A 21,661-nucleotide genomic window follows, 5' to 3' on the forward strand; every position below is an offset into this window, starting at 1 on the left:
CTTCAACTGTAGATTGATGAGGATTTAACGAATTGGTTTTATCCATTTTAGAATAAGGCTGTGCTGTAACAAAATGTGGAAAAAGTCAAGGGGTCTGAATACTTTCCGAAGGCACTGTACATAGTGTGGTGCAGGACTATTTGCAATGGACACCACTATGGTACAGTGCCCCTTTTACAAGTTTCATGCTGCACAATTAACTTTCATGTTTACAAAATTATCAGTTTTTATATAAAACATATTTTAATTTTGAAAGGATGACAAATGCAGGAGTTTTTAAATACAAGTCAAATAGCACTTCCACAGCAACGAAAGGCTTAATGCAAAAGAGTGGACCAGCATGAACTCAAAGTATGACTGCATATCAACCCATGTGGGAAATCAAACCCCTGCTCTCTGGTGAGGTCAGAGACCATTAGAATCATGGAAAAAAAGGTCTAGTTCTTTTTAAACGTGACTTTTTCAAAGCCAGAATTTACTGCAATGTCAAACACCTCTATTACATAACAAAAAAGGGAAAATCCAACTTATCCATTTTAGAGAGCAAACAGCATTCCCGCACCATATAATGCCCGCTGCCAAAAGGGACAGATTTAATCTGTGCATTTGCTTTTGTTTAGTCCATTTCATGCACATCAGAGGAGAGACTCGCTGGCTGCACATGCAATCCTAAATTACCACAGTTGAATATTTTGTATGTTATAGAACGAGAGATGTAGAAGCTTGTACAATGCAAGCTTCATAATGAAAGACTTCCCCTCTAAGATCCTATCTTGAAAATTGAGGGATCAAACAAAGATACTACATTGGATATAAGCAATAACACATTTTGGGTCAAAGATACGGGAAAAAATTAAATTGGAAGATCGAGTGTGACAATTCAAGCGCTTGATAAAAAACATCCGTCAATAGATGAGCAAACCTGTAAAAACAAAACTAAAGAACAAACAATTTGTACATTCTAAAGCTGAACCAGGTTAAAGACAAATAAAATAAAGTGTATGGAAGATTGAGGAGGAAGGAGGGGTGTGGTCGGGCTTCAAGACAGTGGCGGGGACAGCTTTCCAGCTTTCCTCATGGAACGCAGTGCCTTCTCTCGCAGGTGCTTCTCCAGGTCGTCCAGACGCTCTTCTACTTCACTGTCTGATTCCTTAAAGAAAGGTAGCATTAATTATATCATATTTCGGTTACGTTGCAAGGTAGGTGTGATCATGCAGCAGGATGCTTCAAAGTAATAGAATAAAGAAATACATTAGCTGATGACATGCAATAAATGATAGCAGTGCACCATTCAACTTCTACAACAATGTCTAATATGTTCATTTTGATTGAAATAAATGGGATGCTTAGATGTAGGGCTGGGGGGTAAACCTTATTTACTACAGTACCAGTCAAAAGTTTAACACCTTCTCATTCAAGGGTTCTTTATTTTTTACTATTTTCCACTGTAGAATAATAGTGAAGACATCACAACTATAAAATAACACATGGAATCATGTAAACTCAGCAAAAAAAGAAACCTCCCTTTTTCAGGACCCTGTCTTTCAAAGATAATTCGTAAATATCAAAATAACTTCACAGAGCTTCATTGTAAAGGGTTTAAACACCGTTTCCCATGCTTTAATGAACATGCACCTGTGTCGTTAACTTCTCTGGGATAGGTGGCAGTATTTTCACGTCTGGATGAAAAGCGTGTCCAAAGTAAACCGCCCGCTACTCAGGCCCAGAACCTAAGATATGCATATTATTAGTAGATTTGGATAGAAAACACTGAAGTTTCTAAAACGGTTTGAATCATGTCTGTGAGTATAACAGAGCTTATTTGGCAGGCGAAACCCCACGGACAAACCATTCTGATTTTTTTTTTTTTTTTTTTTGAGGTCACTCTTTAATGTATTTTCATTGGGAATCCAGACCTTCTTGCAGTTCCTACCGCTTCCACTGGATGTCAACAGTCTTTAGAAATTGGTTGAGGTTTTTCCTTTGAGAAATGAAGAAGTAGCCATGTTCAGAATGAGGCTCGAGGGAAGTGTACTATGTTAGGAGGCGCGTGACCTGAAAGCTAGCTACGCTTTGTTTTCCTCTGGTATTGAACACAGTATATCCAGTCTTCAATTTTATCGATTATTAAGTTAAAAAAATACCTAAAGTTGTATTACAAAAGTAGTTTGAAATGTTTGGACAAAGCTTACAGGTAACTTTTGAGATATTTTGTAGTCACGTTGCGCAAGTTGGAACCGGTGTTTTTCTGGATCAAACGTGCCAAATAAATGGACATTTTGGATATACATCGACGGAATTAAATCGCACAAAAGGACCATTTGTGATGTTTATGGGACATATTGGAGTGCCAACAGAAGAAGCTCGTCAAAGGTAAGGCATGAATTATATCTTTATTTCTGCGTTTTGTGTCACGCCTGGAGGGTTGAAATATGGTCTGTGTTTGCTTGGGTGCTATCCTCAGATAATAGCATCATTTGCTTTCGCCGTAAAGCATTTTTGAAATCTGACACGTTGGCTGGATTCACAAGTGTAGCTTTAATTTGGTATATTGAATGTGTGATTTCATCAAAGTTGAATTTTTATAGTAATTTATTTGAATTTGGCGCTCTGCATTTTCACTGGATGTTGGCCAGTTGGGACGCTAGCGTCCCACATATCCCAGAGAGGTTAAGACACTAACAGCTTACAGATGGTAGGCAATGAAGGTCACAGTTATGAAAACCTAGGACACTAAAGAGACCTTTCTACTGACTCTGAAAAACAACAAAAGAAAGATGCCCAGGGTCCCTGCTCATCCACGTGAACGTGCCTTAGGCATGATGCAAAGAGGCATGAGGACTGCAGATGTGGCCAGGGCAATAAATTGCAATGTCCGTACTGTGAGACGCCTAAGACAGCGCTACAGGGAGACAGGACGGACAGTTGATTGTGTAACACCTGCACAGGATCGGTACATTTGAACATCACACCTGCGGGACAGGTACAAGATGGCAACAACTGCCCGAGTTACACCAGGAACGCACAATCCCTCCATCAGTGCTCAGACTGTCCGCAATAGGCTGAGAGGCTGGCTGAGGGCTTATAGGCTTGTTGTAAGGCAGGTCCTCACCATCGCCTATGGGCACAAACCCACCGTCGCTGGACCAGACAGGACTGGCAAAAAGTGCTCTTCACTGACGAGTCGCGGTTTTGTCTCACCAGGGGTGATGGTCGGATTCACATTTATCGTCAAAGGAATGAGCGTTACACCGAGGCCTGTACTCTGGAGTGGGATTAATTTGGAGGGTCCATCATGGTCTGGGGGCGGTGTGTCACAGCATTATCGGACTGAGCTTGTTGTCATTGCAGGCAATCAACGCTGTGCAATACAGGGAAGTCATCCTCCTCCCTCATGTGGTACCCTTCCTACAGGCTCATCCTGATATGACCCTCCAGCATGACAATGCCACCAGCCATACTGCTCGTTCTGTGCAATACAGGAATGTCAGTGTTCTGCCATGGCCAGCGAAGAGCCTGGATCTCAATCCAGTTGAGCACGCCTGGGACCTGTTGGATCGGAGGGTGAGGGCTAGGGCCATTCCCCCCAGAAATGTCCGGAAACTTGCAGGTGCCTTGGTGGAAGAGTGGGGTAACATCTCACAGCAAGAACTGGCAAATCTGATGCAGTCCATGAGGAGATGCACTGCAGTACTTAATGCAGCTGGTGGTGACACCAGATACTGACCGTTACTTTTGATTTTGCCTCCCCTTTGTTCAGGGACACATTCCATTTCTGTTAGTCACATGTCTGTGAAACTTGTTCCGTTTATGTCTCAATTGTTGAATCTTATGTTCATACAAATATTTCCACATGTTAAGTTTGCTGAAAATAAACGCAGTTGACTGACGTTTCTTTTTTTGCTCAGTTTAGTAACCAAAAAGTGTTCAACAAATCAAAATATATTTGATATGAGATTCTTCAAAGCAGCGACCCTTTGCCTTGACTATAGCTTTGCACACTTGGCATTTTCTCAACCAGCTCCATGAGGTAGTCACCTGGAATGCATTTCAATTAACAGGTGTGCCTTGATAAAAGTTCATTTGTGGAATGTCCTTAATGCGTCAATCAGTTGTGTTGTGACATGGTAGGGGTGGTATAAAGAAGATAGCCCTATTTGGTAAAATACCAAGTCCATATGTCAAGAACAGCTCAAATAAGCAAAGAGAAACAACAGTCCATCATTACTTTAAGACATGAAGGTCAGTCAACATGGAAGATTCCCAGTACTTTGAAAGTTTCTTCAAGTGCAGTCGTTAAAACCATCAAGCGTTCTGATGAGTGGCTGACGAGGACCACCACAAGAAAGGAAGACCCAGAGTTACCAGCCTTAGAAATTACAGCTGTTGGAGTCGGCTAAACATTGAACATTGAGATATTAAATAAATGATAGACAAAGCCTTGAAAATAAAGAGTTTGTAAAAAGCCAGAAGGCTTTGGAATGTGTTTGATGGAGGAGAGGAGAGCGATGTGTTGATATAGGGAAGACAGATGGATATCTGTGGATTAGGAGGTGAGGGGTGAGGTCAGTTTCCCTTAAGGGAGTAATCAGGGTTGGTATCTGGTTACCTTTCCTGTGGAGCAATAAACTGTAAGGAGGAAGAGTGTCTTAAGTAGGATGTATATAAACTGTGGTGTCTGAAATGTTTTGCTGTCTGATTTCAGCTGTACAGAACCCCTGGGAAGAATAAACTTGGTTAAAGCTTCTCTAGTGTCCGTGGGTTATTTACTCTGAAAAATAAGAACCTAACAGCCCAAATAAATGCTTCAAAGAGTTCAAGTAACAGACATCAACTGTTCTGAGGAGAACTCTGCATGTGCGGTTCCCATGGTGAAGCATGGAGGTGGTGTGATGGTGCTTTGCTGGTGACACTATCAGTGATTTATTTAGAATTCAAGGCACACTTAACTAGCATGGCTACCCTAGCATTCTGCAGCGATAGTCCCTCTAAGCGCAAACCAGATGGGATGGCATATCATTTTTTCCCCAACAGGACAATGACCCAAAACACACCTCCAGGCTGTGTAAGGGATATTTGACCAAGGAGAGTGATGGTGCTGCATCAGATGACCTGACCTCCACAATCACCCGACCTCAACCTAATTGAGATGGTTTGGGATGAGTTGGACCGCAGAGTGAAGGAAAAGCAGCCAATAAGTGCTCAGCATATGTGAGAACTCCTTCGAGACTGTTGGAAAAGCATTCCAGGTGAAGCTGGTTGAGAGAATGCCAAGAGTGTGCATAGCTGTCAAAAGGTAAAGGGTGGCTACCTTAAAGAATCTCAAATAAAATTGATTGTTACTACATGATTCCATGTGTTATTTCATAGCTTTGATGTCTTCACTATTATTCTAATATGTAGAAAATAGTAAAAATAAAGCAAACCCATGAATGAGTAGGTGTCCAAACTTTTGACTGGTACTGTAGACCAGTTTGGATTTTTACTTTACCTTTCTACAAATGGTATATTAATGTATGGTTTGTTAAAATGTAATAACCACAGATGAAACTGGTGAAAATTATGGCAATTCCATTTTTACCGCCAGTAAGTTTAACAGCTGAGAACGGCCAACTTGCTAGCAAGAGCTTTAAATGCAGTCAGACTTCTCTATGAATGCTCGTTCCATCTTTTTAGTTTAGTCCCGCTCGCTCCTCTGTATGTGCACATTCCCACTAACTCACAAACCAAGCCCATGCCACCCACAACAGAGCACGCCTCTGACAAGCAGTTCCAAATCAATCTTTTGGTTTGGTCCAACAGAATCAGTTATATGGATATCAAAAAACGTAGACATTGTATTACTGTAATAAATAACTTAACCATTATAACGATACCTTGTTTATGTCTCAACTCCCCAAATTGTGCGCAGAGAAGACACTACTGAAAATAGGAATATCAATGAACATTGATCCTGGAAGATTGCTACGTTTGTCAGCGTGCGGCATGAAGGTACCGCTAGCAGCATTTTAGCCACAGTGTTGTGGTAGCTGTTTAGTCTTCTGTAAATTTGAAATGAGCATAAAAGCATTTATATAAGGAATTGCCAACTGGTTCTCATTCTGTGAAATAAGCATCTTCTTATCCAGCTATGCCACTTGATTTCAACATTAAAACAAAGTGAGCAGGCTAGCATGCTGTTCAAACAGGTGGAGATAGATAGGAAAGTGATTAGCAGTTCAACTGTTCTACCTTGATAGCTAGCTAATAGATCCAAGTTGGCTAGAATTGAAATATAAAGATTAGCTGGCTACTCATCAGCACATGGGCGTGTGCTTGGCAGATTGTTTATGAGACCTGTGTTAATTTGCTATAATGCATTCTCCTGCTACAAGAGCTTGGTCATTATTAGTGGCTGTGAATTGTTCAGGTTAAATAAGTAACAAAAGGGGCATTTTCATAAAAAGACAACTTCTTATGGCTGCAGGGGCAGTATTGAGTAGCTTGGATGAAAGGTGCACAGAGTAAACAGCCTGCTCCTCAGTCATAGTTGCTAATATATGCATATTATTATTAATAGAAAACACTGAAGTTTCTAAAACTGTTTGAATTATGTCTGTGAGTATAACAGAACTCATATGGCAGGAAAAAACCTGAGAAGTTCCACTTCCTGTTTGGATTTTTTCTGGGGCTGGTATATTTTCAACCAAGCTCCCATTGAAATTACAGCGAGATATAGATGAGTTTTCACTTCCTACGGCTTCCACTAGATGTCAACAGTCAATAGAACTTTGTCTGATGACTCTAATGTGAAGGTGGGCCGAAGGAGACAGGAATGATTCCCCACTGCCATGAGGTGACCACGCGCGTTCACGTGAGAGGCAACTCCGTTTCATCGCTCAACTGAAGTCAATGTAAATCTCCGGTTGGAACGTTATTCAAGATGTATGTTAACAACATTCTAAAGATTGATTCAATACATCGTTTGACATGTTTCTACTGACTGTTACGGAACTTTTGGACATTTCGTCACGTTACAGTGGACGCGCTTTGTGACTTTGGAATTGTTTACCAAACGCGCTAACCAAAGTAGCTAATTGGACATAAATAACGGACATTATCGAACAAATCAAGCATTTATTGTGGACCTGAGATTCCTAGGACTGCATTCTGATGAAGTTCATCAAAGGTAAGGAAACATTTATCATGTATTTTCTGGTTTCTGTTGACTCCAACATGGCGGCTGATTTGGCTATTGTTCTGAGCTCCGTCTCAGATTATTGCATGATTTGCTTTTTCCGTAAAGTTTTTTTGAAATCTGACACAGCGGCTGCATTAAGGAGAGGTATATCTATAATTCCATGTGTATAACTTGTATTATCATCTACATTCATGATGAGTATTTCTGTTAAAACGATGTGGCTATGCACTATCACTGGATGTTTTTGGAACTAGTGAATGTAACGCGCCAATGTAAACTCAGATTTTTTTATATAAATATGAACTTTATCAAACAAAACATGCATGTATTGTGTAACATGAAGTCCTATGAGTGTCATCTGATGAAGATCAAAGGTTAGTGATGAATTTTATCTCTATTTCTGCTTTTTCTGACTGCTATCTTTCGCTGGAAAAATGGCTGTGCTTATTGTGGTTTGGTGTGACCTAAGAATTATTTGTAGTGCTTTCGCTGAATAGCATATTTGAAATCGGACACTTTGGTGGGATTAACAACAAGAATACCTTTAAAATGGTATAAGACACATGTATGTCTGAGGAATTTTAATTATGAGATTTGTTATTTTTTTGGCGCCCTGCACTTTCACTGGCTGTTGTCATATCATCCCGTTAGCGGAATTGCAGCCATAAGAAGTTAAAAGCCAGATCAGTGACTACTGCAAAATGGCAGGTTAAACTATTTTGATAAAATAATTTATTCAGGGGTCCTATGGTTGTGGAAGGCTGACTGTTAGAAATGCAGCGTATTGACCTTCAATTGTACAACAAAGGTAATTGAGAAAACATCTAGATGTAAATTGTTAGGAAAAAAATGTCGATTTTATTTTTAGGCCTTACTGCCCCACCCTAATTGAAGTTTGATTGAACAGTATCAAACAATCAGAATGGAGACAGACCCATTAAAACCACTTACAATTTATTTGTTGCCGCTCTAATGTCATTATAGGAAAAACTAAATACTGTCAAATTTGAAAAATAAAATGTCCTCATTGCCCACCCCTACTTAGACACTAGTGGAGCTGATATGTGAAGCAGGCTAAACCCCCTCAGTAAATCAGAAGAGTAGACTTCACCTTTTTAAGGTCGGAGTCTACATCCCCTTCCATCCCCAGGTTCTCCTGGCCATCCCCAGCAGCCACCGGCACTCCACCCTTGTCCTTCTTGTGTTTCTTGTGCTTCTTGTGCTTCTTGTCCTTCTTATGTTTCTTCTCCTTCTTATGTTTCTTGTTTTTCTTTCCTCCAGCCTCGGTGTCTGAATTCTGAGATGGAGAGGACAAAGCAGAGTGACTAAGTATTTAATTGGCAGTTGGGCCAAGAAGAGGGTGTGATGACGGACGTCATTGGTTAAACTATTTTACCGTCGACCACCACGTCAAGTCATCATAGTATTAGTACACAGAAACACACAACAGCTATTACTCACATGAGAACGCTTCCCCAACTAGCCACTTAGTTGAGTCAAACACATTTTTAAATCTCACGTTGTACTATTAACAGACAGCAGCTTTAAACTCACCTTGTTTGGAGAAGGGCTGCCAGAGCCGCTGCTGGCCTTTTTGGCCAGAGGGGCTGATGGCGAGCAGCCCGATGAGGGGAAGCCTGAGGCTGGGGCCGGCCGCTTCAAGGCTCCTGGTTTAGGAGAACCAGACGGGGACCTTGATGACGCTCTCCTCATAGGTTGGGGGCTCTGAGAGGCTCTGAGAGACAGAAAAAAATGTGATATCTGGAAAATGCATCTAAAAAGCGAGGAGTGAGTTGTTGCTGTGCAGCACCTGCTTTGGCATCAATAAGACCAATTAGAAGCTGCTTACCTCTGGTTCTTGCGGGGCTCTGGTGTCCGGGACACCCTGCGGATTGCCCTGTTGCTGTGTGAGGGGGACACCTGGCGCCTCTGGCCAGGTGGAGAGGTGCCCGAGGAGTCAAAGCACCCCTGAGGACTAGCAGACCCATGCATGGCCCGACCACGGTTGGCAGGGGAGGGGGAGAGGCGGTTACTGTGAACAGCAGGGGGGGAGCGAGTGTCCCGGCCTGGCCGGTTGGATGGGAGCATGGGGCTCCTCCTGTGTCGGGGGGGAGAGGTGGGGAGGGGAGGTGTGCGTCTCTTTTGGGGAGGGGGACTCCTGCGCTTCGGGGACCTGGAGGGACGGCGCTTGGGCATCGGGGAAAGGCGTTTGGGAGGGGGAGACCCTGATAGCCTTCTCTTCTGTGGGCCCAGGGGAGTAGGGCTGTAGCGCCGCTGGATGGGGGGAGAGTACCGCCTGGGGGAGGGGGAGCGTCTGCGAGGAGGTGGAGAGGGAGACCTGGGGGAACAGAGGAGCACATACGAGCCAAGTTATTCTTTGATTCTCAGGTGTGGTACACAATTTTGGACAATGCTCAGTACTGAGGGAATCAGAGAAAAAAAAAAAGAGTAGCAAAAGGTTTTTACCTGCGTCTCGGAGGAGGAGAGGGAGATCTGCGACGGCGTGGGGGAGATCTACGTCCTCCAGGAGAGAGGGAGCGTCTTTTTCTGTAGAGGGAAAACAATTAAACGAGGAACGCATGATGTGGGCAAAACCTCAACTTTAATCATGACAGTGAGAGAGGGATAGGAGAAACCGTCCATAGCTGACCGGGGGGAGCAGTCCCTGTGTCGTCTCCTGGGGGAGGAGGGGGAGCGGCTGCGCCTCCTCCTGACATTCCCGTTCCTTGCCGCTGGCCCCCCGCCCGGCCTCTTGGACCCCTCGTCCTCTGATGAGGAGGATGATCCAGTATCTGTAACCAATCCAAAAGTAGACAGCACACATAATTTCCCAGTAGCAACATAAGGTGGCCGTTTAAAAGGAAAAACACCTAGATGGGGATTTGGGCACAACTTCAAGACCCACGAGATGAGGGTGCAAGATGACGGCTAACAAAAAACATGGGGTGAGGGACAAATAAAAACAATTATAACCTGAAGACGTCTCCCGATTCTGCCTGCGATACTGACGTCGCTGCTGCACAGGATCTGCGGTAGCGCCCTCTGAAAAGCAAAGCAGTGAGTCTCCATTCAGTGCTAGAGAAAACACAAAGATCCACCCACACCCATGGTGCATCACACCACACAGACAAACACTAGAAGGCAGACTCACCTGATTCCGATGCCTCAGAATGCCTGGGTTTTGGAACAGGAGACAGTGAATCATTCCTTGATCCTGGCTTCTTCTTTGAACCTAAAGATCAATAAGACGCTTTAGGGGCCCAAAGTCTTTCCAGAAAGATTCATTCACAAATACACTTGCTTGTATAACACCAGTGGTAGGACTGATACATTCTGGTTTCAGCAGCCCGAAAATAAGTTTATGATTCAGTAGTTTCCATTAGTCCCGGACTGCCATTAAGCTCCCGCTAAGGACCTCAAGTGTCATACTTCTGTAACCAGGCCTGCCTAGGAATCAAGTAATCCAGGGATTTGAAATAATGAAAAATAAGTTCCCAGGTCACTGAGTTCAACAGGCAAAGGGCATCTTCTGGCTGTATAGACATAGCCACCCCTGGTAGATTTTGTAGACGAAAGGTGTATGTGTATCACACTCAGAGACTGATCATGTGACAAGACGTCACTGACAAGGTGAGGGAGTCCCACGTCTGAGATGGTGAGGAAGTGCGATAGGGATGATGGGCCAAGTTCAGCACAGCCCTTTGTAAACTCTGATAGTACTTAATGTACATTAGAGCAGAGATGAGCAGGTGGCATGTAGCTATATTTAGAATGGAGAGAAGTAAGAAAAACCAACATACCAGCTGATCTGGACGGGGAGGCTGAGGACCGGCCCTTTCTAGCCCGAGGGGAGGCAGAGCGTCGGGCCTTCCCAGAGGGGCTACCATTGGGGGCTCTTCTCCTGGAGGGGCTGAGGGAGGGATCAGCTGCGTGGCCGCGGGGCTGTTTCCTGGGAGGTGTGGTTGACGTTCTCTTCATGGCCTTCTGAGGTGAGCGAGGCGTGGAGGAGTTGCTCCCAGAAGATGATGGGGAGCGAGAGCGCCGCCTATTGGACAAACAAAGCACAAATCAACCACAATGCAGGTTTACATGCTGTTTGGTAAATTGGCTAGTTAATGACAGCTTTAGTAATGGACACTTCTGCACTCTGCTACACTTGCATGGCCCTCCACTCACCTGCGGACAGGGGAGCGACTGCGCCTGTGTCTGGGGCCTGGGGGGCCACGTCTGGGGGGGCTCCTGCGACGAGGGGACATCCGTCTCCTGGGGCTCGGCCTCCGGCGTGGGGAGTAAGATCTGGAGCGCGATTTAGGTCGTCTGCGGGAATGGGAGCGAGAGCGGTGACGGGGCCTGTCCCTCCTGCCGTCCTTCTCCCTGGGCTTGGGCCTCTCCTCCTTTTTAGAAGCCTTACCTGGGGAGGGTTCTTTGACCTTCATCACAGAGTCAGGTACCACAACCACAGTGTGCGGCTTCACCAAATCACTTGAAAATTAAAAACATACCACAAATTAGATTCAATTATTTATAAAAATCTAGAATTACCAAATCAGGAAAAATCACATCCCTGAATATTGCCAGATATAGTCGGTGCCCAAACCATCATCTTACCTGGTGGAAGAGGCCTCCTGAATGACTGGCTCAGGTACGGCGCTCTCAGAGGTGTCTGGCTCTGGCTCCTCAGTGCTCTGGGGCAATGTAACACTGACCAGGGTGACGGCTGGGGCTGTTGGTGGAGGGGAGCTGCTGGGACTGGGCTTACGCCTCGGGGAGCGGGAGTGACTCCGCTTTCTCTCCCGCTTCACTGGAGACCGTCGCCGTGGAGACTGTGACCTTGACTTCCTCCTGTACGACAACAAACAATGTGATAAGAATAAATGCCATATGAACCATCTTTAAACATTGATGGATGTTGACTTCAAGGGATTTTATTTAGTGTGATTTCTCACCTTCTGGGGCTCTCCCTTTCCCTGTTATCTTTGTTTTCCTTCTTCTCATCAATCTTCTTCAGAGAGGCAAGCTTCTCCTGCTCAATCTGCAACAAATAAATCTTATTGGTCGCATACACATATTTAGCAGATGATATTGCGGGTGAAGAGAAATGCTTGTGTTCCTAGCATCAACAGTGCAATAGTACCTAAAAACTCACAAATCTGAAAGTAAAAGAATGGAATTAAGAAATATATAAATATTAGGAGGAGCAATGTTGGAGTGGCATCGAATAAAACACAGTATATACACATATGAAATTAGTAAAACAGTATGTAAATATTATTAAAGTGACTAGTGTTCCACAGAAAAGAACATGCAAGGCCAAAGCCGTAAAACACATGTGCATGACACCAATGTGGTGATTGTGAGATTGTGTCTGGTTGCTCACCTGTCTCTGTTTGATCTCCTCTTTCTTCTGTTCCAGGAAGGCGGAGGGGATACCGGCAATGTTGTCCTGGGCACTGAGCAGCAGAGGCCACAGGTCCCTCATAAACTCTCTGGCATTCTTCCCATTCAGGAAGCCCGTCAGGTTGATCTGCATCATCTTACTGTCCGGGTGCTGCAACACACACCAAGGGGGAGAGAAAAACACACCAATTTAACATGGAGGGAGAACTCGCGAGAGCGAGAAGGGGGGGGGGGGGGGGGGGGTCCTCGCTCAGACGACTGCCTTCCCCTTTGTTTCCTCACTAAGCTACACCTGCCTGCTAAATAATGGCAGCCACCTTCATAACAAAAGACAATAGCTACAGTATATGACCACTGGGCCCCAAAGCAGACAGTCATTGCAACCTAACAAACTTTTGTTGACTTGAGGCTGTGATTCCTTATCTCCACCCCATTAATTAGGTAATTGAAACCCGAAACTGAGAATAGCTGAGGGGAGACATAAGTGCTACATCATCCATGTAAAGGACACCCAGTGCATGCATCAAGGCTGACTTAACCTTCATAAAATATAATCTAATAAATATTTAACTATCCCACCCATCACCATTACTGTCAATAATCTTGATCATAAATAACTAGTCTTCCTGTCCTGTTGTTCTCGGCCTCCCCACAGTCTATTCTTTGAGAGATGAACAGATATCCACAAAACAGAGTGCATCAAAACCCAAAACTGCAAGTACAGTCCCGGTGTCTTCAGTGTGTCCCGCGGGATCAGTGGGTATGGAGCGCCCGAGTCTCCTGCAGAAAGAGACGCTCCCTTGGCTTGCTTCCGCCTCCCTACTGCTTGAGACTCAACCACCTTCAGTTTATTGTTATATCATTTATCTAAATTGCAAGAGACGAACAAGCAATAATGAGTGCACAAGACATTTAAAAAGGGTTTTTTATTTCAACATCTAAGTCAAGAATGAAAGTTAGATACCCCTTTATCTAAATAATAATGACTAATAAGGCCTTTATCATTACTGTGATGTTATAGCATTATAACATAATTGCACAGAAATGAAAATCGGTAAGGTGTAGTTGAATGTATTTTCCCCTCTCAGTATTAGGCTAAGTTGACTAAAACAGATAGTACCTTTACGAGATTCCAGCAACATATTAGTATGAATAAAAGTCATCCTAGGATTGCTGTGAGTCATGCACCATTCATAAAAATAAGTTGTTGATTAATTATTAGGCTTCAGTACAGTTAAACATTTCCTTTTTCTACATCCAAGGTTTCATCCAGTGTATTATATCACAAATGTCCCTTTGAAGTCATGTTTTATAGGCCAAATGCTACTTAGGTGGGGGAAAAAAATGAAGGCGATTATAATACACAAGTATAATTTGAACCATGCAATTGGACTTCCCAAATTGGGGGGCAATGAAATGTAACAAACTGGAGGGAAAACTTGGCCAACAAGTGCACTGATGCAACTTATTTATGCAGAATAGGGTCCATGTGCATTGCAATGGATAATTTTAAAAGCACTGTTTTTCCCACAGCCCAGAATGAAGATACTACAGATGTCATTATACTCTACTCAAATAAAAGGGGGATCAATAGCCTAACAATTTCACTGAATCCTCTCAACTTTAACACACTCCAAAGATAGGATACAGAGGAGATATAAAAGACAAACTAGTGGCGCAATTCAAAGGTATATGGAGAAAATGGCATGGCATTGTCCAAGTGTTTCTATCACTAGCATGTTGATCCCTGACCATAACTCACCTCAAACCACACACTGCATCAGGGAGAGTTGGGCTCAGTGACACTTTGGGCTCAGCAGAGAGCTAATAAGGTGTTGGTGCTATACTTCTGATGCAAGGTATAACATCCATATTGGTTCAGGCCTTTTGAATCATAAATCACATCATCATTAGAAAACTGTGGCACAAAGGCACTTTGTCACATATCACAGCAACAACTTTGTGTCATTCAAATTATGTATTTTTCCTTTACACTGGACACCGGTGGTAGCTCTTTCCCCATCTGCATTTATATTGCGTTTTTTCTAAGCAATACACTTTGTTACATCAACCTATCTTTTCCTCATTAAGTTTATAGAACTAACATCTGATGCATGTACAAGAAAAGGAAGGAATTGGAGTCAATAGTAGTACCTTTTCTTCTAGCTGGTTAAAAATGAATTCTATGACGACATCATCCTCGAACCCCAGGATCTCCGTCACTCGCTGAGTGATCCAAGGTTTGATGACCTCCAGGTTCACCTTGGTCATATCGACCTAGTGAAGGAAGAATTAATTACCAACTTAAACCCATTCCACACTTAAACAAAAATCAGGCTATACAGAAGCTACAGCCAATACCATATAATTAGTTGTGGGTACCCTGAGAACTCAATTAGAAGATGTGCTAAAAGCAGTGTTGTTTATCATACCTTCTTTTCCAGACATTCTGCAAATTTCAGTTGCTTTAGAAGTTTCTTCTGCTTGTTGCTGAAGCGATTGTCCTGTTCTGCACTTGTGCCCTGTATGAGACAAGTACAAAACAACAGTTTACATAACTACTAGCTATATTAACTATTTCAATGATAAATGTTGGTTCTTTATTATTTGTACTTATCCCTTTAGCAGAAACTAGCTACCTACGTCACAACATGGTGAAACATAACGTTAGCTGGCTGCAACTTTTGAAACAAGACTTAATTGAATAAATAGGTGTCAAACAAAGTGGAAAATAAGTACCTAGCTAAGCAAAACCCTTGTTATGGAGATAAATGTGGGTTTATGTTGCTAGCTTGCCAACTACACTGAACAAAAATATAAAAGTGTTGGTCCCATGTTTCATGAGCTGAAATAAAAAAATCCTAGAAATGATCCATACACACAAAAGCGTTTTTCTTTCAAATTTTGTTTACATCTGTTAGTGAGCATTTCTCCTTTGCCAAGATAATCCATCCACCTGACAGGTGTGGCATATCAAGAAGATGATAAAACAGCATGATCATTACATGTTGACGAGTATTTCTGTCTGTAATGAAGCCATTTTGTGGGGTGAAAACTAATTCTGATTGGCTGGGCCTATGCCCCCCAAGGACCAACCATGGTTGCACCCCTGCCCAGTCATGTGAAATCCATAGATTACGGTTTATTTTATTTAAATTGACTGATTTCCTTATAGGAACTGTAACTCAGTAAATCTTTGAAATTGTTGCATGTTGCGTTTATATTTTTGTTCAGTATAGTTGTGCTAATCTCGATGTGAGCTGAGGCCCGAGTAGACATGCCCCGCCTCTTGTCTGGTTAGAATAAACCAAACCAATTTTGCAACCAACAAGTCTAACACTAAGTAACACATGTAGCTAGTTATCACCTATAGTTACTGTACATCAGTAATGAACATAGTTTGAAATGGAAACACACAACCTACGCAAAACATAAATATATCTAGCTAGGCTAGTTTAATGCAGCCGCCATCTTTACATTAGCTTCTCATTGCAGCGGAATGGCGCACGAGCTTGTCTGTCTATAATGGCACATATTTACAAACCTAAAGGAATGTACTATACATTTGGAACACCATTCAACAATTAATAGTAACATTGTAAATATCTTACGCGGAAGAATCCCGCGTCCATGTTATTAGCCGAGAAAGATGTAAAAGCGGTTGATAGCCGAGTCTGGCGAAAGACGTACTACCAAACCCCAGCATACAACACGCGACAGAACTCCTCCTTTACAGCAGAACGGAAGAAGTAAATGGGAAGATGACGAAATTATTTTTTTTTGCTGTCAGAGTTTTAATTATCTTTTTTTAGTTACTGTTGCCAAATTACATCGACCTATAATTTAAATATCATACATTTTGTCGTGAATAGTATGTATATGTTGCAGCCTGATACCACAGATAGAACAATGAACCATATATTTCACCGGATGTATAAATGTGAGGCATCCGGTTGGAGTTACCGCTCACTACCAAATATGATGTTGAGAGGAAGCCCGGTGACCGGCAGTGGAATAATGTGGAGCGAGATTAATGTTGGCCGACATTCTGCAAATTTTCTCATCGATTAAACATTTGATCTCCATACAGTTTTCTGTTTCCAAAACTAAAATCTGTAACAAACAGAGTGGAATGCGTTTTGTAAAAGTCACCCTTTGCCAAAGTTGTAAAAAATGGCGTTGTTTAGAAGGAGTGCAAGGGCGAATGGAGAAATTGCACAGGCACACTTCGCAGAGTAGGCGTTCCCTAACGGAAATATGCAAATAAATGCTAAAATACGCCAATAGGATCTCACTAGCTCGTGCTTGGCTATGCCCATCCCCTTGCTTGTTCTTTCCACAGTGATTAACTTGCTCCCATTGAAAACGACAGGCTCTGGTCTATCTTGAGTTAGTAATACAAATATTTGCTGATACTGTAGGCAACATTCTCTCTCAATCAACTGTAGGTCTATGTATCTTTTGCACAAATTATTTATTTGAATTTCAGCCCAACTTATTGCTAGATTTATGAAACCCTAATATGTATTTCAGAATGATTGAACAATATAGGCCTAGATCTGTTCATTAACACACAGTAGGCCTACCAGTTAGCCTACTACCATAATAAATAACCTGAAAGCAAATAACAAAACAGAATGAGCAAATTAAGAGATTTATTCAATTTATGATCAAAAGTACACTGCAATTTTGTTCATTACTCACAAATATATTTCTAATTAGTTGTGAATTAAAAATAAGGCTTCAATTCTGAATTTATTTGGTACCCATTTGTACTCAAAATCACACTAACTGTAAAGAAATGTGGAGATGTTTGAAAATGTACTGAAGTTGTGTTGTAAAGGCAGGCCTTTTGTAAACATTGTGGATTTTCTATTTCTTCTGATAGTTGTCCCTATATCTCTCACTGCTCCTGTGTCATTTCACTGTTCCCTCTATATTACCCTAACGCAGCAGGCCAGGAAGGAAATCACTGTGCCCTCTATACTACCCTAATACAGCAGGCAAGGAGGAACATTTCCTATGAGCACTAACTTTGCTGATAACTTCTTTATTAAGGAAAAATGTACCTACTATGACTGTGATATGTGGTTGTCTCCCCTAGCTATGTTAAGATGAATGCACTAACTGTAAATCGCTCTGGATAAGACTGCTAAATGACGTACTGTGAATGTAAATGAAACCATTTGAGATACTGGAGATACTGGAAACTGAAGGTATGACTAACTATATGTAAAATAATTTGCCTGAAGCCTATTTCCCCCAGACGTTTAAGGCCTATGTTAAACCTGCTATGATATTAAAATTCTCTATCACATTTAAAACAACATAAACTGAAGACAGTCACAACAGAAGAGAATGGTTGACAGTATGGTTCCCTGAAAAGAGTAAAGCTGCTATTATGAGAGTGTGTGCTTGTTGCCTGTTACTTGTGTGTGAGTGTGAGTGTGAGTGTGTGTGTGTGTGTGTGTGTGTGTGTGTGTGTGTGTGTGTGTGTGTGTGTGTGTGTGTGTGTGTGTGTGTGTGTGTGTGTGTGTCTGTGTCTGTGTCTGTGTCTGTGGTGTCAGTGTCCACTGTTGTGGAAAGTTGAGTGGTTCTGGCTGAAGATGACAGGTTTGAAAATAGTCCCTGGTTTATTGGTGTATTTTTATCCTGATTTACAGAAGAGTCCTGGTTTGGAGATGATGCAAAGGAAAGAGGGTCTGTTGTGATAGGCAGACCCAGGCTGAAGCGGACTTAAGGGAATAGTGATTGGTAGGTCACTCTCTGTGGGCGGGACCTGCTAGCTGACTGGCAGTCCGGCGTTGGTCCTCTTGTCACGGATGGAGCTCAGCATGTCTGAGACGAGCTCCTCAAGCCCATATGTCGACTTCCAGCCCCAATCTCTCCGTGCGTTGGAGTCATCAAACCTCACCGGCCAGCTGTCCGCTGCACAATCAAGGTCAAGAGTTTTTACATATCACAACTTAATAAGACTGTATGATGACATCATTCATGACTGGTGACCGTGTGAAAAATGAACATGCAAGGCTTCCAATATTTAATAGTACTAGAAAAATAAAATGTATTTATTTATATCTACTCTATACACTATGAAGGAGAAAAGTTTCCATATACTTCTGCTATGGCTTATTTCAAATCATACATCTTGAAGTTCAATAACACTACACAGAACGTCAGACACACACCATTAGGCTGAACAATGAACATACCAATTGTCTGGCGGACAGAGTCAGGGTTATAGGTGACCTTGAGGTGGGGCAGGTGCTTGCGGATTTCCGTGGCCACTTCCTCAGGGGTGAAGCTCATGGCATCGATGTTGTATGTGCGCAGCGACAGCTGGCATTCCGGGGCCTGCATGAACTCCACAGTCGCACGGTGGCAGTCACCAACATGCATCATCGGCAGTCGCGTGTCAGCGCGTAAATAGCAATCGTGGTGACCCGTGCTGAGGGCATCATGAAAAATCTGGACAGCATAGTCTATGGGAGGGCAAAAATGTACACAGAATGTATTGGAATATATCCCTATAATGGTGACATTAATACTTTAATAAATTATTAAATGATAAATATGGGTTACCTGTTGTTCCTCCCCCAGTCTGTGTGTTAGCTGAGATGACGCCAGGATAGCGTAGGCAGCGGAAGTCCAGTCCATACTTGTGATGAAGATACTAATAGAGAGAGATTTAACACAATCGAAGGTACAGCAAATAACCAGCAAAAGCATATTTCTGCAGCATACTTCTCTTAATCTGCCCTATCTGCTGTGTTAATGAATTTACTTACTCTCTCTGAAAAAGATAAATGGCAAAACGATCTCGCTTTTCTTTCTAGATTCCTCTGTCTATAAGAGAGGACCGGCAGGTTGTGTGTGTGTGTGCATGCGTGCAGGAGTGTGCATTAGACAGCGACGTGGTTGCATTATGACTGCCTCTACGACTGTTTGTGTGTGCATGTACAGTATGTATGTTTGTATGTGTGAACATAACAGGTCACACCTCCCCCATCAGTTCGCCATGCACTTTGGACACCCCATAAATGGTGCGAGGCCTCTGGACACACAGGTCAGGTGCAGGGTCACGGGGAGAAGAAGGGCCAAAGGCTCCGATGGTGCTGGGGACAAAGAGACGTAAACAGCTCTCCAGAGCCAGGTCCAGCACATTATGAAGCCCTAGAAAGTACAGCAAAGAGAGAATCTTTAGACAAAAACATACAAAACATACAAAAAGGGTGGTGCCCTGGATACTGTGATAGCTTTTGTGTGTGATCCTGGAGCTGACCTGTGATATTGATCTTGCGTGCTAGGGCCACATTGGCCTCTCCCACAACACTGAGTAGAGCGCTGTAATGCACCAGCCAGGTGATGCGGTTATTCACCACCAACTCTCTGAGGTTCTTATAGTCCAACACATCAGCATACACAAACGGGCCTGAGGGAGAAGAGAAGAGAGAGACAAAGAGTTTGATAAGACTTTTTGAGACTTAAATAGCATTAGTTATTTTGTAAAGGTGTTCACTAACAGAGAACAAACTGTATAAAAATAAAGAAAGTTGTACACTATATTTTTCCCCAAAATTGTAATGGGTAAACCAAACCAACATTTCAGGTTTACCCATTGTTGGGTGTATATATATGTAGAGTGTACAACTTTCTTTATTTTTAATACAGTTTTATACAGTTTATTCTCCGTATTTTGGGCTGAAATGCTTAGGAAACCTAAGGTAGGAGACATGTTCTTTCATGCAGAAAATAAGAGGATTTGATAAGCACAGTATGGAGATGTGCATGGTATAGAGATTAAGAGAGAATTGTTGATCAGTCCAAAAAAGAAAACGTACCACTTCTGCACACTTCTGGTGGAGGCTTCTTGATATCCGATAGGATAACGTTTTCTGTTCCGTACTGTTTCCTACACATTGATATTCAATTAATATCTGCAATTTCAGTTAATTCCTGAATTTACTGTATTTAGTGAACTGGAGTGAACCCCAGAATCCAAACTATCTATTTGTAGATGTTAAATAAGAATTCTACAATCTGGGGAAGATTCAGGCTATCAACATCTCTTACCCTTTGAAGAAAAGATTGCTCTTTAATTTTTTCTCACCTCAGGATTTCTGCAAGCCCCACACCTAACTGTCCAAGACCACCTTTCCATGAAGAGAAAATAAATAGTACAATGAGGAATTAATAAGAATTCATAAAACAACACATCATCTCAATTGTTAATTTGTATTTGCTCAAAAGGTCTCAAAATCGAGAATATATGGGTGAAAATGTGTTTCTTGTGTACAATATCAGAAAAAAATTGCTCTGGATGTTTTTTCATATTCTGCTCCAACCAGGCTGTGACCTTTTTTTGTTTTCACCAAAGCTTTATGTAGCCTAGAGACAAAAACTGGCCTCAAGCTATTATTCTGCCAGTGGTCACTAGCTGGGGCCTTTTTGTCCCTAGCACAGTCTGCTCACAGCCTATTGTAGTGAGGGAAAATAGGATTGCCACTTACTAAACAGTGAACACAAATCTAAATGACAAAAACGAGATTGACAACATGCCATTGCTGTTGTTAAAACATTTAAACAAATGTTTATATTTTCATAAACAAATAAAATGTATTTATAAAGCCATTTTTACATCAGCAGATGTCACGAAGTGCTTATACAGAAACCCAGGCTAAAACCCCAAACAGCAAGCTATGCAGATATAGAAGCACGGTGGCTAGGAAAAACTCCATAGAAAAGCAGGAACCTAGGAAGAAACCTAGAGTGGAACCAGGATCTGAGGGGTGGCCAGTCATCTTCTGGCTGTGTCGGTTGAAGATTATAAACACATATATAAAGCATATATAGCCTATGGTCCATAGTGTTATTTGCTATTTGAGATTTTTTTTGAAATATGGTTTAACCTGTGATGAGAATTCGTGGGTTCTCCGCAGGAGGTAGGTCAATGGAATCTTGACTGTTCCACCGGCTGATCTTTCGGGGCGACCAACTAAAACCCCGGAATGACAAACTACGTGCCCAGCTGCGACAGCCATGGCACAACGAGCCGAATAGAGCTGCAGCGGAGGGCACACAGAC

General features: G+C 42.4%; 2 protein-coding genes across 5 annotated transcripts; both read right to left on the reverse strand.

Annotated features, from left to right (window-relative positions):
- Nucleotides 1–217: 217 nt before the first annotated feature.
- LOC120060277 (serine/arginine repetitive matrix protein 1-like) lies at nt 218–16,304 on the reverse strand. Of its 4 annotated transcripts, none has more exons than XM_039009459.1 (16): nt 16,189–16,304; nt 15,010–15,099; nt 14,732–14,854; nt 12,558–12,728; nt 12,127–12,212; nt 11,789–12,022; nt 11,357–11,662; nt 10,981–11,225; nt 10,332–10,412; nt 10,154–10,222; nt 9,831–9,972; nt 9,647–9,727; nt 9,030–9,518; nt 8,735–8,915; nt 8,292–8,477; nt 218–1,143 (listed from the first exon to the last, which is right to left on the reverse strand). In XM_039009459.1, exons 1-16 carry the CDS (start codon nt 16,207–16,209, stop codon nt 1,132–1,134), a joined length of 2,517 nt encoding a protein of 838 aa, XP_038865387.1. In that variant the 5' UTR covers nt 16,210–16,304; the 3' UTR covers nt 218–1,131. The 4 variants fall into 4 exon arrangements, with proteins under 4 accessions (XP_038865387.1, XP_038865386.1, XP_038865389.1 ...); XM_039009458.1 differs by having other exon boundaries at nt 218–1,150; XM_039009461.1 differs by lacking the exons at nt 14,732–14,854; nt 15,010–15,099; nt 16,189–16,304 and adding an exon at nt 14,340–14,713 and having other exon boundaries at nt 218–1,150.
- A 960-nt stretch (nt 16,305–17,264) lies between these two features.
- Nucleotides 17,265–20,196, reverse strand: LOC120059978 (L-threonine 3-dehydrogenase, mitochondrial-like). Its single transcript, XM_039009056.1, has 6 exons — nt 20,193–20,196; nt 19,860–20,009; nt 19,578–19,750; nt 19,160–19,250; nt 18,790–19,059; nt 17,265–18,505 (listed from the first exon to the last, which is right to left on the reverse strand). Exons 1-6 carry the CDS (start codon nt 20,194–20,196, stop codon nt 18,360–18,362), a joined length of 834 nt encoding a protein of 277 aa, XP_038864984.1. The 3' UTR covers nt 17,265–18,359.
- Between the last annotated feature and the right edge of the window lie 1,465 nt (nt 20,197–21,661).

This window comes from Salvelinus namaycush, chromosome 15 (genome assembly GCF_016432855.1).
Source record: "Salvelinus namaycush isolate Seneca chromosome 15, SaNama_1.0, whole genome shotgun sequence".
Taxonomy (NCBI): Eukaryota; Metazoa; Chordata; class Actinopteri; order Salmoniformes; family Salmonidae; genus Salvelinus; species Salvelinus namaycush.